The sequence below is a fragment of the Narcine bancroftii genome, chromosome 2 (assembly GCF_036971445.1).
Source record: "Narcine bancroftii isolate sNarBan1 chromosome 2, sNarBan1.hap1, whole genome shotgun sequence".
Taxonomy (NCBI): domain Eukaryota; kingdom Metazoa; phylum Chordata; class Chondrichthyes; order Torpediniformes; family Narcinidae; genus Narcine; species Narcine bancroftii.
The window spans coordinates 37,123,288-37,137,152 of record NC_091470.1 but is presented as its reverse complement, the minus strand read 5'-3'; the positions used below and the strand labels follow the sequence as shown (position 1 = coordinate 37,137,152).

At 38.4% G+C, this 13,865-nt stretch overlaps 1 protein-coding gene across 4 annotated transcripts in view; it reads right to left on the bottom strand.

The window, feature by feature from the left end:
* rtn1a (reticulon 1a) overlaps window positions 1-13,865 on the bottom strand; it is a 206,842-nt gene that overhangs the window by 98,840 nt on the left and 94,137 nt on the right. For all 4 annotated transcript variants that reach the window (XM_069916313.1, XM_069916310.1, XM_069916311.1 and 1 more), the window contains 2 exons: window positions 6,864-7,541; window positions 1,080-1,883 (listed from right to left, as the gene is read on the bottom strand). In XM_069916313.1, coding sequence (XP_069772414.1) covers window positions 1,080-1,883; window positions 6,864-7,443 — 1,384 coding nt within the window. In that variant the 5' untranslated portion in view covers window positions 7,444-7,541. The remainder of the gene's footprint in view (window positions 1-1,079; window positions 1,884-6,863; window positions 7,542-13,865) is intronic.

Here is a 13,865-nt window from a genome sequence, read left to right as displayed (position 1 = left end):
TTAAATAAGAATAAAATAATAGGTAAAAAATATGCAAGTTTAAAATTGCAAAAGTAAATGTTCTCTGAAGTAGCAAATATTCAGCCAGCGGACTGCCTTGGTCATGCTTTGCTCATGGCGGCTGTTTGAATAAAGTTGTGTTTGAATAAAATGTCATCACCCAGAACGAGGAGTTGGCTGATACTGCTTGCCATTGGGGTGACTCCTTATCCCTGCTTAGAAAGAGTCGCTCTGGTCAGAGGCTTTATCTATAAACTTGGTGGGGGGAGGGGGCGTTAATTATCTACAATGTTATTGAAGTTTTTGAAAAGGAGTTGGTCAGCTAAATGATGATAACCCAGTGTATTGGTGGAACATAAATCTTCTTCAGACAACAATGTAGTATTGATAAATGATAAAGGGCTACATAGATCAATCAAGGTAGAAACTAAACATGATCTTATTGAATGGCAAACAGACTTGAGGACCTGAATGTCCCGATTCTATTAAATACTAAGGAGAGACCAGGAAAATGGGCCCATTTATTGTTAGTTAATGTTTTTTTAAAAAAACAAATAATCCTGATTAAATTTCATCTTATACAAATTAAAATACTTCTAATTTATAATACAAATTATTTATTTATTCTATACATTAGTGTCCATGCATAACAAGCAACAGTTATTCTGGATAACCAAGACCAGAGAGGTAAAGAATAACATTGCATCTTAACAGAGTGTCGAAGTGCACCATCAAAAAATATTTTCAGGGAACAGACCACTACTTGGCAAACTCAAGGCAACTCATCTCAAAATATTGAAGAGTTGCTATTTCACTTGACTAGGTGGCAGCCAGTCATGCATGGCATAACATATTTAAGTTCTCAGGGAAATAGGCTTGGAATGGGGAATCAATATCGGTATCCTTTAACTAAAATAAAGATAAATAAAAGATGTATATTAACTGAACTTAGAAACAAAAATCAAGCAGTAATATTTCTTAATATCTCATAAAAAGTAGTAAAGTTTAAAATTAGTAGAAATTGAAGATAATTTAAATTTAATCAATTAAACAATATAATATGTAATGTCTTGATTTACCTGTTTTCTTATTTAGTACCAGCAGAAACTGCTCAGAAATAATGGGTTGGCTGCTTTCCAAATCCTTTCTTGCCTTGGCTCCTTCTGAGGATTTGCGAGCACTTATTGCTTCTTCAGAGATTTCTTCAGGATATGGCTCTTCAACCACAACCTCAGGTGCAATGAAAGGTGTTGAATAATTCAGGGGATTAGGAAGTTCAGTTGTGGTTGTATCTTTCCCACTTGTATCTTCAAAACCATAGGATGTAGTATACTCAGCTGACTGACTCAGATGACACTCAGATTCTTGCTGATCATCCATTGTTGAGACTTTTTCATCAGATTCTCTTCCCATGCTATCAGTTTTCAAAAGGGATTCTTGTTCTCTTTGGACACTTTCTTCAGATGCCGATGAAGCATCATATGGATCAATGATGAGCTCGCTGTCAAGCTCAGCTTCACGTTCCTCTCTCAGAATGCTGTACTGGACTGAAGAAACAGAAGAAGGTGGAGCTCCACCGACCTGTCTGAATGTCATGTAGCTGCAAGCTTCAGCTTCCTCCACAGAGACCAACTCATCTGGCACTACCTCAATTTCAGAATCTCCAGATTCAGCACTGCTGACATCAAGGTCTGGAGTTGTTGCTGAAAGACGAGGCAGATCATCCTCGGACTCATCTAGCTTTGTCAAGGTATCACTTGTCAATGTCTTCTCAGCTGCAGCATCTGAAGGAAAACACTGTGGTTCCTCTGAAGCCTTGTAAGTCGGGGAATGTTCCTCCTCCAGGAAATGGTAAGCAGTTTCAATCTGCGAATCAGATTCTTCTGCAATAATAAATACAAACAGAAAATATGCTCCATCAGCATTGTTACTTGTATAGTTTCAAGAGCATGTTTATACAGAAGCAAAAACAACATCTCTAAGACAGTTGGTTATTGACAGTACACCAAACTGGAGATGGTAAAATTAGACCAAATGGTGGTTTTCTAGCCTTATTTCAATGCATTTGAATTGCACTTGTATCAGAATGAGAGGAAAGTTCTACTCATTCATACATGTAAAGTCAATACCATTCAAAAAACCAAGTTGGTAGTGCTATCCCATTAATCCTATTCCATTTCCTCCAAACATATTTACTTGTGTATCTGTTAGATTTCCTTCTAAAATTGCTTATTGTCACTTCCACCCCATTTAAAGGCAGACAGTTCCCAGTTCTTGATCTTTACCACTTGTATTCCAGAAAAGACCATCCTCACATCTCAAATGCATCATTTACCTCAGATCTTAAGTCTTTGTTTCCTAGTGTTTGTAGTATTGGCTCTATCTTAAGTAAACTTGTTATAATCTTATGCACATTCTCCAAGGAGAAAACCTCCATCTTTCTGATCTATCCTTGATGCTAAAATCCTGCTCTCCTGTAACCAGTCTGATGGACATCCTCTTCACCCTTCAAAGGATCAGAATGGATGCAATACTGTAGTTGTGGCCTAAACTAGAGTTTTTAAATAAAGTTTTAACACAATTTACCTGGTTTCTGCATTCAATACCTTTATACCAATCCCAGATGTTTTGCTAACTACGTTCTTGATAAATACTGATACCCATCCACATGATTTACCAGGATCAATGTTATTGTTAGCATAATCTCTTCCCATATTTCTGCCAAAACATGCCACACTTCCAAGGGTAAGTTTTTAATTCATTATACAGAGAGTTGTGGGTGCCTGGAATGCCTTGCCAGGGATGGTTGTGGAGGCTGAAACATTAGGGGTATTTAAGAGAGTTTTAGACAAGCACATGGATGAAAGAAAAATAGAGGGTTATGGGGAAGGAAGGGTTTACTACTTTAAAAAAAAGGAATAGATGGGTTGGCACAACATTGAGGGCTAAAGGGCCTGGACTTTGTTGTACTGTTCTATGTTTCACATGTGAAATTCTGTTCACCTTAGTATGCCTATTGTGCAAGCCCAAGCAGTGCATTGATATTATCCTCATTGTTTGACCACAAATTAATTAGGAAACACCACAGTCTACCATCTCCTGTCAGGTAAAAAATTTATGATGGCTCACTATTCTGTTAAGATAATTTATTTTTACCCGACAATGAAAATTCTTTAACTATCCTTTCACATGCTAACAAAGAGACAATATTCACCACATTTCCTTCATCAGCCTTGTGAATTCATTACATACAACTAGGCTGGTCAAATATAATCTACTGATTACAATTACTTAAATCTCTCAAAAGCACCTTTTTTTTCCTTGTTTCCAAATTTTTTTTCTTGCCCTTATGATGAACTGACTGGGAATTAAAAATATCTTCATGTGGCAGCCAGGACAGCGAACCAGCGGGGGTAGAAGCTGGGGCAGCATCAGACCAATAGCCTTAAAATGGAGTTGGTCAAGCTGCCCAGCTAACTCAACAGAAACAGTTTGGGGAAGAAGGGCATTCATATGCATAGATGTTCTTGCCCACTATTGTTATTCATGTGGATGACTCAGTCAATCAGCAAAAAACGGAGGGAACTTGGACAGTATAAAAGCAGCCTTTTCAGCCCTAATAAAGAAGTGAGCTTAACCTGCCACACGGTGTGAGTGTGTGTGTGTTGTCTGTGTCTGTGTGGGGGTGTGCATCTGTTTGTGTGTGTGGGGCGGGGGGTGTTTTCTTTGTAGCAGTCTGCTATGCTCACTCAATTTCCAAGCTTCCAATATCTTTCTGTATCTGGAAAAAATTCCAAGCCTTTTCATTGTCTTCATTCCCATTTACCTTGGGAATTCCAACAATTTGGGATGTAAGCCATCTTGCTTGTGCAAGTATAGTCAGCCTCTTAAGTACAACCTTCCTATTAATTTTCACTCCATCCATTATCATTTCTGTTTCCATTGACATTGATAGAAGTACTCATCAAGCAATGTTAACATTACCCTGCACCTTTATGGACACAGTTATCTTCATTCTCTTCAATAAATCTCATCCCAGCCTTCACACTGATATCCATTAAAATGCTGGTAAAAAAATTTTTTAGTTCCTTTTATTTCCAGTAATGCATTCTTCTTTTACATTCTCTCTTTCTCACCCTTCTCTCCTCTCCACTAAATTCCTTTAGTTTGGTTCTCATATGAAGAATTCACCTGACATTCAAGCATTTTCTTTTGAATCAAGATATTCTCTACCTCCATCAGTCTAGGTCCCACAGTTACGGTTCCCTTCACCTTGTCCATAAAACCTCATTATCATGTTAGTTTTCTTTGTCAGTCTTTAGATCCTCTTTACACAGAGTCTCTCATCACCTATTTTAGATTGTGTTGTGTTCTACTCTATTACCAACCCAAAATCTCCAGCAATGCTATTTTCCAATTTTAACCATTAACATAAAGCAAATAAGGGTGGATATATCCCCAGGACCTGACAGAATATTCCCTGTGAACGGAAGTGAAGCTAATATCTCTGGCAGAGATATTTAAAACGTCCTTAGCCACAGTTGATGTGCGGGACGTGTTCCATTGATTAAAAAATGTTTCCAAATGTAACCCAGAAAATTATAGGCTAGTGAGCTTTATGTCATAGTAGGTAAATTTTTGGAAGGTGCCCTAAGAGATTGGATGTTCCAGTGTTTGGATAGCCAGGGAATGATTATGTATAGTCGACATGGCTTTGTGTGTGGTAGGGCGTATTTAACAAATCTTGTAGAGTTTTTTGAGGAGGTTACCAGGAATGTTGACGAAGGGAATTTCTGTGGATGTTGTCTACATAGACTTTTGTAAGGACTTTGACAAGGTTCCACATGGGAAGTTAGTCAGGAAAGTTCAGATGCTGTCGGGACTTCAGGGAAAGATTAAACAGGTTAAGACTTTATTCACTGGAGTGTGGAAGAATGTGGGGAGATTTGATAGAGGTATACAAAATTTAGAGGGGGATAGAGTAAATGCAAGTAGGCTTTTTCCACTGAGGTTAGGTGAGATACAAACCAGAGGACATGGGTTAAGGGTGAAAAGGGAAAAGTTAAGGGTGAAAAGGGATTTTTGTGGGTCTCAAACTACATCTTTGTGGAGCATTGCTGCCTGGCAAAAATAGATCACATTCAAATTGATGGAGAAACTGTAAATTACAAGGACTTAGAACACAAATTTCCCCAAAGATGGAAAACCTGCACACATTTTGGCCTGATAAAATTAAATTAGTTCTGTACTTTATACCAACAATTTGACTCAAAGTAGATAATTTCCAGCAAGAATATTTAAAATCATGGTCTTTGCCTAGTTCACGGATACTAATGACACCACTGACTAATTTTAATTAGCAAATAATGAATTTGGTAGCTTGATTGAGATGCAACATCAGGTGGCAGAAATAAAGATAATTTTGCAGGATTACTAGTTCAATAGATTTGACCTATGAGAATTTTTTAGTCACAGTAATCCTGCAAAATTATCTTTATTTCTGCCACCTGATGTTGCATCTCAATCAAGGTACCAAATTCATTATTTGCTAACTGATTTAATTTTATCAGGCCAAAATGTGTGCAGGTTTTCCATCTTTGGGGAAATTTGTGTTCTAAGCCCTTGTAATTTACAGTTTCTCCATCAATTTGAATGTGATCTATTTTTTGTCAGGCAGCAAGGCTCCACAAAGATATAGTTTGGGACCCACAAAAATCATACACAAAAGTGGCTTTAATGGAAGTTGATTTATCTACTCACTCATGAGTCTATCAGAAACATAAATAAACAGAAAAATAAAGGAAAAAGACAGATGGATACATTTTTTAATTATTCATTTTATTTTATATATGAATAAAAGAAAATTATTGTGAGGAAAAGAGAAATGGGTGAACAACCAGATTATTGATTGAAATCCACAACATGCATTTTAAATGAATAAGGAAGTTCATCAAGTCCCCCGATAACTCAACAACTTCTACAGGTGCACCATTTAAAATATACTTTCAGGATCTATCACAGCCTAGTATAGGAGTTTCTCTGCTCATGACGAGAAGCTGCAGAAGGGATTGAGTGTAGCATGGAACACAATGCAATCTCCTCTCCCCTCCACAGATACCACCTACATCTAAAAAGACAGCCAACATACCCTGAGCACTACTCTCTTCACCATTCTCCCATCAACAAGAAGCTTGTGAATGCAGACACCAACAAGCTTAAAAACAGCTATTAACCTCCTGAATAAACCCTATAACAGTGCTATCGTGCTTCCCTTGCTTGGTCCTAATTGGTCTTTTTTCATTGTAATCTTGTACTTTGTAAATTGCAGTCTTTCAACAGCTTTATGTAATGTTCAAGATTACTTGTTAGTCTGTTCGCAGAATAACCCTTCTCACTGAACTAGATATTTTGTGACAAGGTCTAATAACTTAAAACTAGACTTGTACCAGTCAACCATTCTAAGCCACTTTTAGAAAGTACAACAATGAAGAGTCTTTATTCTTAAAATTCATATTTCATTGTTTTTTTTCATGTTTCTCACTGGCAATTTTTACAATATTTTCCTTTCCATCCTGTTGGTGAAATCGCCAAATGCATGAAATTGACAGGTAAATCAGGAATAGAAACATGACAGCAAATTATATGCAAACACCACAAAATGACAAACTCAAAACCTTTTACATTAATTTTCCAAATAATGGAAAATATAAAGACCAAATCAAAAGTCAATATAGAAACAGTACAATTACTGCAATGACAAAAACAATCATCTACACATGTAAATGAACATTGGCAACCTAACACAGTAATTTGCATAACTAGTTTATAACCAATATATTTCAATTTAAAATTTAAATTGTTACCTGAACTTGAGGGAGTAGGTGTTTGAGAGATTGGGCTGTCATCATCAGGCTCTGATACAGTCACAGTAGGTACTACATCGGATCCTTGCTTTGGTTTGGTCTCTTGTTCATGTTGTGATTTGCACCCACTATTGGGATCTACTATGGTTTCCATTTCTGTGAGCACAACTTGGCCTGGCACAGAGCCTAAAGCATCCATATGCGTACTCTGCTGGGTGTCTCCCATTTCCCATTTCTCTGAAATATCTTCATCTGAAGGCTCTTCCACATAGGGTGCTGTGGTTGGTTCCTCAGGACTTAGGCTTGGGCTTATTTCTTCTATTAATTTTGCCTCATCAACTATTTTTTTCATATTTTCGGGAGAGGCTTCCGTGCCATCTCGTGTGTTTTCTACAAAAGGCATTGTCTTCTCTTCCCAGTATTTGTTGGTTAACTCCTGAGCTTTTGATTCTCCAGAATGGCACAAGTCAATATAGTTTTGGACCTCTGACTTCTCTGACACTATGGGGTCTACCAAAGTTTTAGCCAAATCAATAGTATCCCCAGGCGTCATCTCTATTCCGGAATCCGAGCTAATCATACAATGAGACTCAAAACTTGGAATCCCTCTTCCAGTGAAAGCCTCTGGATTATACTCTTCAAAACCTGTTGAGCCAACAAGCGTTCCTTCTGTAACTTCTATAAAAAAAGAAAAACATGGAAATAGTGATGTGATCTAAGTTTTCAATTGTATTTAATCCAACATTAATATTTTGCATTGAATGAAGTGTTGTTAAGAAAGTGTCATTCTGCTTCATGAAAAGCAACAGTAGACATATATGAACATAAGCAAGAAAAAGATGGAATGGGGTGGGTGGGTGGGGGAAGCCACACATGATGACACAGTAGTTGATAGAAGCACCTTTTTGGAAACAAGCCTATAATTCCACAATATTACAAGGGCATTGCAGTGCTGTATATACCTAACTGTGAAGTATACATCTTAGAATTTGCATATAATGTGCAAGAGAGTTTTCATTACTGACACAAACGATGTTAAGAGTGACTGAATTGTATCAATAACTAGTTAATAAAATTTCATATCTTAAGCAGTTTCTTCAGCAATTAACTGTCACACAAAATCATGACTTTTCTGTCAATTCTGTTGCCCTTTATTATCTCTTTTTTATTCCTCAATTTTTAATTTCTCATTCTTCATTTCAGATTTAGGATTTACCGTGGCACCAGTAATCTCAACATTCTTCATTACATTTTGTTTATTTTTCTCAGAAAAAAACATCAATTCTCAAACCAGTGAAAGGAATTGGATCAAATGCTTTTCTTGATACTTGTTAATTTTCTCACTCTTTCTATTCATTCTTGATGTATATTAGAAGAAAGTTAATCCAGAAGGTACAGATGCATGCAATCCATGGGGAATTGGTGGCTTTGATTTGGAGTTGGTTGGTCCATGGAAGTCAGAGGGTAATGGTGGAATGGTGTTATTTTGGATGGAGGTACATAGCCAATGGTGTTCCAAAGGGATCAGTGTTGAAAACTGTGTGATTTAGATGAAAAAGAAGTTGGGTGGATTATTAAATTTGCAGATGCCAACAAGATTGGTGAAGTTGTGGGCAGTGTAAAGGGCTATCAAAGAATACAGAAGGATATTGATCTGTTGCAGATATGGGCAGAGAAATGAGGGTTGGAATTGAACCTCTACAAGTGTGAAGGTCAAATGCAAGGGGAACATTTACAGTTAATTGAAGACTCCTTCAATAAGCAAAAGAACCTGGAGCAGTAAAGAAGGCATGTGAGATGTTTGCCTTCATTGTATGAGGCATTGGGTAGAAAAGTAATGAAGTCATGTTCCAGCTACACAAACTTTAGGTTAGACCTCACTAGGGTATTGAATGTAATTCTGGTTGCCCCATTCCAGGAAAGATGTGGAAGGTATGCAAAGGGTACAGAAGACATTTAGCCTCTAATCCAGACATTGTTATTGTGGGAGTTATGGAGAAAGATTGGACAAACGCGAATAGTTTTTCATGAAGCTTTGGTGGCTGAGGGTAGACCTGATAGAAGTTCACAAAATTATCAGAGGCATTGATAATGGAGAGAGAACCTTTTTCTCTGGGTAAAAAATATTACATTCAAGAGGAAATGCCTTTAAGGTAATGGAATAAGTTGGTGGTGGGGGGGGGGGGGAGGTGGAATTTTAAGGAGCTGTGCAGGGCAATTTATTTCCCACACTGAAAGTGAACACTGAACTGGACTGCCAGGAGTAGTGATGGAAATAGAAACAGAAACAATTGTAGTATTTAAGAGGCTTTGAGACACATATGCAGGAAATAGGGTGATATGTACCATGTGCAATTTTAGAGCCTTAATTTAATTTGGATATCATGTTAGGTGCAGGCACATGGGCCAAAAGGCCTGTTCCTGTGCTGAACTGTGTTCTATGTTCTCAATAATCTATTGCATTTTTTCACTGAGAGTAATAATCGATGGTGATTTTGTATAAATTTTCAATTATGCTTTTTGGTTTTAAAGTAAAAAATAAACCTGCATGTCAATGGCATGTTGAAACCGATTGCGCATTTCAAAATTCAAATAACATTTTAGCAGAAAATAAGTTATTACCCAAATACTCAGATAAATCAATTTACTCATGATCTCACTTACCATATGAAAAGAGTCATTGGTAAAAAAAAACAGTTCAGAAGTACATCACAAGGGCAAAATAATTTTTTGATCTGGTTTGGGGCACAGCTTTTCTTTATATAATTGGTTAGATATAAACTGGGTTAAATTATAAATGTTAATCCTTTCCAAACAAAAATATACCTTGACTATTTGGGGCAGCACGGTTAGTGCAAAGCTGTTCCAGTGCCAGCGACTGGGGTTCAAATCAGACGCTATCGATAAGGAGTTTCTACATTCTCTCCATGACTGTGTAGGTTTCCTGTGTGCTCCAATTTCGTCCCACCACTCAAAGTGTACCGAGGGCTATAGGTCAATTGGATGTAATTGGGCAGCATGGCCTCATGGGCTGAGAGGGCCCGTTGCCCTGCTGTACATCTAAATTTAAATTAAAAAATATAAAATATTCATAGGACATTTCAAAAGAATAAGGGAGGAACAGCAGCCTAGCAGATATGGGTCAATTGTACTAGTTACCTGTAAATATTTAGTAACAGGAACTAAATATTAAAAAGGAATATTTTGCATTGATCATCTAGATCAGTGGTTCCCAACCTTTTACTTCACACTCACATACCACTAAGTATTCCCTGTGCCATAAGTGTTCTGTGATTAGTAAGTGATTGCTTAAGGTAGTATGTAAGTAGGAAGGGAAGGCTGAGAATCACTGCTCTAGACCCAATTATTACTGAAATATTTTGCTTGAGAAAAATTATCATTAGCCCATTTCCTTTGGAGTTATGAAACTGTGCACTTAATGAGTCAATTAGGTATGATTAAAACAGTGGTTTTCAAACTTTTTCTTTCCACCCACATACCACCTTAAGCAATCCCTTATTAATCACAGATCACTTATGGCATAGGGAATACTTAAAGTGGTATTTATGTATTAAAGGTTGGGAACCACTGATCTAGATGAATTTGAAGCAAAGGACCTAATCAATGCAGGAAGCAAGATTTTGCTGTTTGGACAGGTCTGGAGGGATTTTTCCAAGACACTGAGATCAGAGGGCTCAATTGCTCTTCACAATTCTGCCACTGAGGATGAATGACAATGTGTGAAATGGCATCCAGGATGAACAGTAGTCAGAATTCATGCCGACTCCGGAAAACATAAACAAATCCAGAAGTCATCACTTCTATCCAAATTCAGTCTACACTCCTTCAGCAACCTCCCCACTTTTCAAATGAAGAAACATTCACAATTATTCTACTTCACCTCAACCTATGGCTGTGTACATCACCCACAATTAACTCAACACCCACCCTTAATGCTCAGGAATATATTATAATGTCATGTATATTTCCTGAATACAAAATCATGCTATCTTTCTACCAACTATTCTAACATTCCTTATGAACCATTATAGTGACACATGGATGGCTCCTTAAACTAGCCATTCTCAACTGGGGCCATATGCCACCCCCTGGGGGCCACAGACTGAAATCTGTTATTTAAAAAAAAAATTCAGTTAGTAGAAACCAACTAAACTTGAATGCTTTACAGGGAAGGTGGCGATAAACTTTGAGCAGAGTCCCAAGGGAGTCATAGCCAAAAAAAGGTTAAGAATGCCTTCTATTTGCTAGAACCTTTGTCAAATGTTGATTACAAAATTGTAGCTAAGTGTTAAGAGCCCAGAAGACCCCAAAACTCAGCAGCAATAGATATTCACCAAGACAAATGGTTACTTAAACAAAAGTTACTTTTAATTATCCTTAAACATGAAAACAGGATCACATTTTAACTTATCCCTATTAACTTAACTGACCTAACTTAACTCCATTCTCATTCTAACCGCATGTGTATGTAATGGTATGTAAGTTCTTTGATTCACAGTACAATCTCACTTCTCATTTCTCCAGGTTCACTGGTTGCAGGCAATTCTTATACTGTGCACAGAATTTAACACAAGTTCACCAAGCTTTGGTGCTTGAAAGGTAAATGGTTACCGCTCAGGAAGGTTCTTGTTGGTTTTCAGAGAGATTTGTTTTTCCTGGACACAAACTTTCCTTTTTAATCAGCCACGTCAGTGCCTTGCTGAAGAAACTTGCCCCCTCAGGGTTTTCCAGATGAAAAACTCTTTCTTTCAGGTCATCACTGAATTCCTTTTCGTTTCTCTTATTTCAAGTGAAACATTAGGCCGCCAGTCCTCTTGCATGAACCACGAGGGCTTTGACCAGGCAGAACTAAGCACTCACAACCCATCTTCCAAATGGGGATTTTCCACAAGCTTGCCAGCTTGTCCTCCTCTAGTCCCAACAGCTGCTGCTGACTGTAGCCCTGCAGAACTGATCTCTCTCTCTGAGGAAAAAGCTATTCAACTCTCTCTGCTTGCAAAAGCCACATGACCCTCTTAGAACTACAAGCTGCACTTCCAGACAGCCTGTGGCTCCGAACTACTCCATCTGATCTCTTTCATCTGTTGCTTTTCAAAACAACAATCCATTAGTGAAGTCTCTTGGGCACTCCCTAAAGTTTTTGCAAAGGCCCCCAGGAGCCACCCTGTTTGGCTCGAGCAGTGCTCCAGTAATTTAAATGAGATCTGTTTTGAAGTGTTTGTTTGCGACCTACACTAAAAATCCTGCCCCAAACTAGTTTGGCAGGGGGGTGGGGAACAGAGGGTGAGAGCAGTGTCCAGGGAGTATGGCCACCTAGCTAGGAATACAAAAGATAACAAAGGTAGGATGGAGATTAGGATAGAAGGTAAAAAAGAGAATAGATGTGAGGGTCATTCTCTGAGATGCATATATTTGAATGCAAGAAGCATAGTGAACAAGGTAGATGAGCTGAGAGCATGGATAGATACTTGGGGTCACGATATTGTGGCAATTAGTGAGACCTGGCTACAGGAGGGGCAGGACTGGCAACTTAATATTCCAGGATACATTTGTTTTAGATGTGATAGATCAGGGGGTAAAAAAAGGAGGACATTACTGCCGTGAGGTGGCAGGATGGTATGGAGGGATCGACCAGTGAGGCTGTTTGGGTGGAATTGAGGGGTGGAGGAGGCAAGAGGGTGCTAATAGGGGTGTATTACAGATCACCAAATGGGCCAAGAAAATTAGAGGAACAAATTTGTAGGGAGATAACATATATGTGTGAAAAACATAAGGTAGTGATCATGGGAGATTTTAACTTCCCACACATTGATTGGGATACCCATACAGTTAGAGGGCTGGATGGGCTGGAGTTCGTTAAATGTGTTCAGGATTGTTTTCTAAATCAGTTAGTAGAAGAACCGACTCGGGATGGTGTAATACTGGATCTCCTGTTAGGGAACGAGCTAGGTCAGGTAGCGGACATTAATGTTGGAGAACCAATTGGGTCTAGTGATCATAATTCTGTAAGTTTTAGGGTAGTTTTAGGGAAGAGCAAGGAGAGGCCTAAAGTTGAGGTTCTGGATTGGAAAAGAGCAAATTTCGAAGGAATAAGAAGGGATATGGGGAGTATTGAGTGGGACAGGATATTTTCAGGTAAGGATGTTAATGAAAAATGGAGGATATTCAAAAAAGAAATTTTGAGGGTACAGAGTAGTTATGTCCCAGTGTGGATCAAAGGAAAGGCTGGAAGTCATAGGGAGGCTTGGTTTTCGAGCAATATTGGAAATTTGGTTAGGAGAAAAAGGGAGGTGTACAAGAGGTATAAAGAGCATGGAGCTGAGAAGTTGAAGGAGGACTACAAGAAGTGTAGGAGGAATCTTAAGAAAGAAATTAGAAAGGCCAAAAAAAGGCATGAAGTGGCTTTGGCTGACAGAGTAAAAATAAATCCAAAGGGTTTCTATAAGTACATTAAAAGTAAAAGATTAGTGAGAGATAAAATTGGACCCCTTGTAGATAGCGAGGGTAGGCTGAGTGAGAGGTCTGAGGAAATGGGGGAAATTTTGAATGATTTCTTTGCCTCGGTATTCACTAGGGGAAAAAAAATGTTGAACCAGTTGAAGTAAAGAAAAATAGTGGGGAGGTCATGAAGCATTTAAGGATAATCGAGGAGGTAGTGATGGCTGCGTTAAAAAAGATAAAGGTGGATAAATCTCCCGGATCGGACAAAATATTTCCTAGGACACTCAGGGAGGCTAGTGGACAGTTAGTGGGGCCATTAACAGAGATATTTAGGATGTCACTGGCCACGGAGGTGGTACCAGAGGATTGGAGGGTGGCGCATGTGGTTCCTCTGTTTAAGAAAGGGTCCAAATGCAAACCTGGGAATTATAGGCCTGTAAGTCTGACGTCTGTGGTGGGCAAGTTGATGGAAAGTGTTCTGAGGGATGCTATTTACAAATTTTTGGAGGGACAGGGATTGATAGGGAGTAATCAATATGG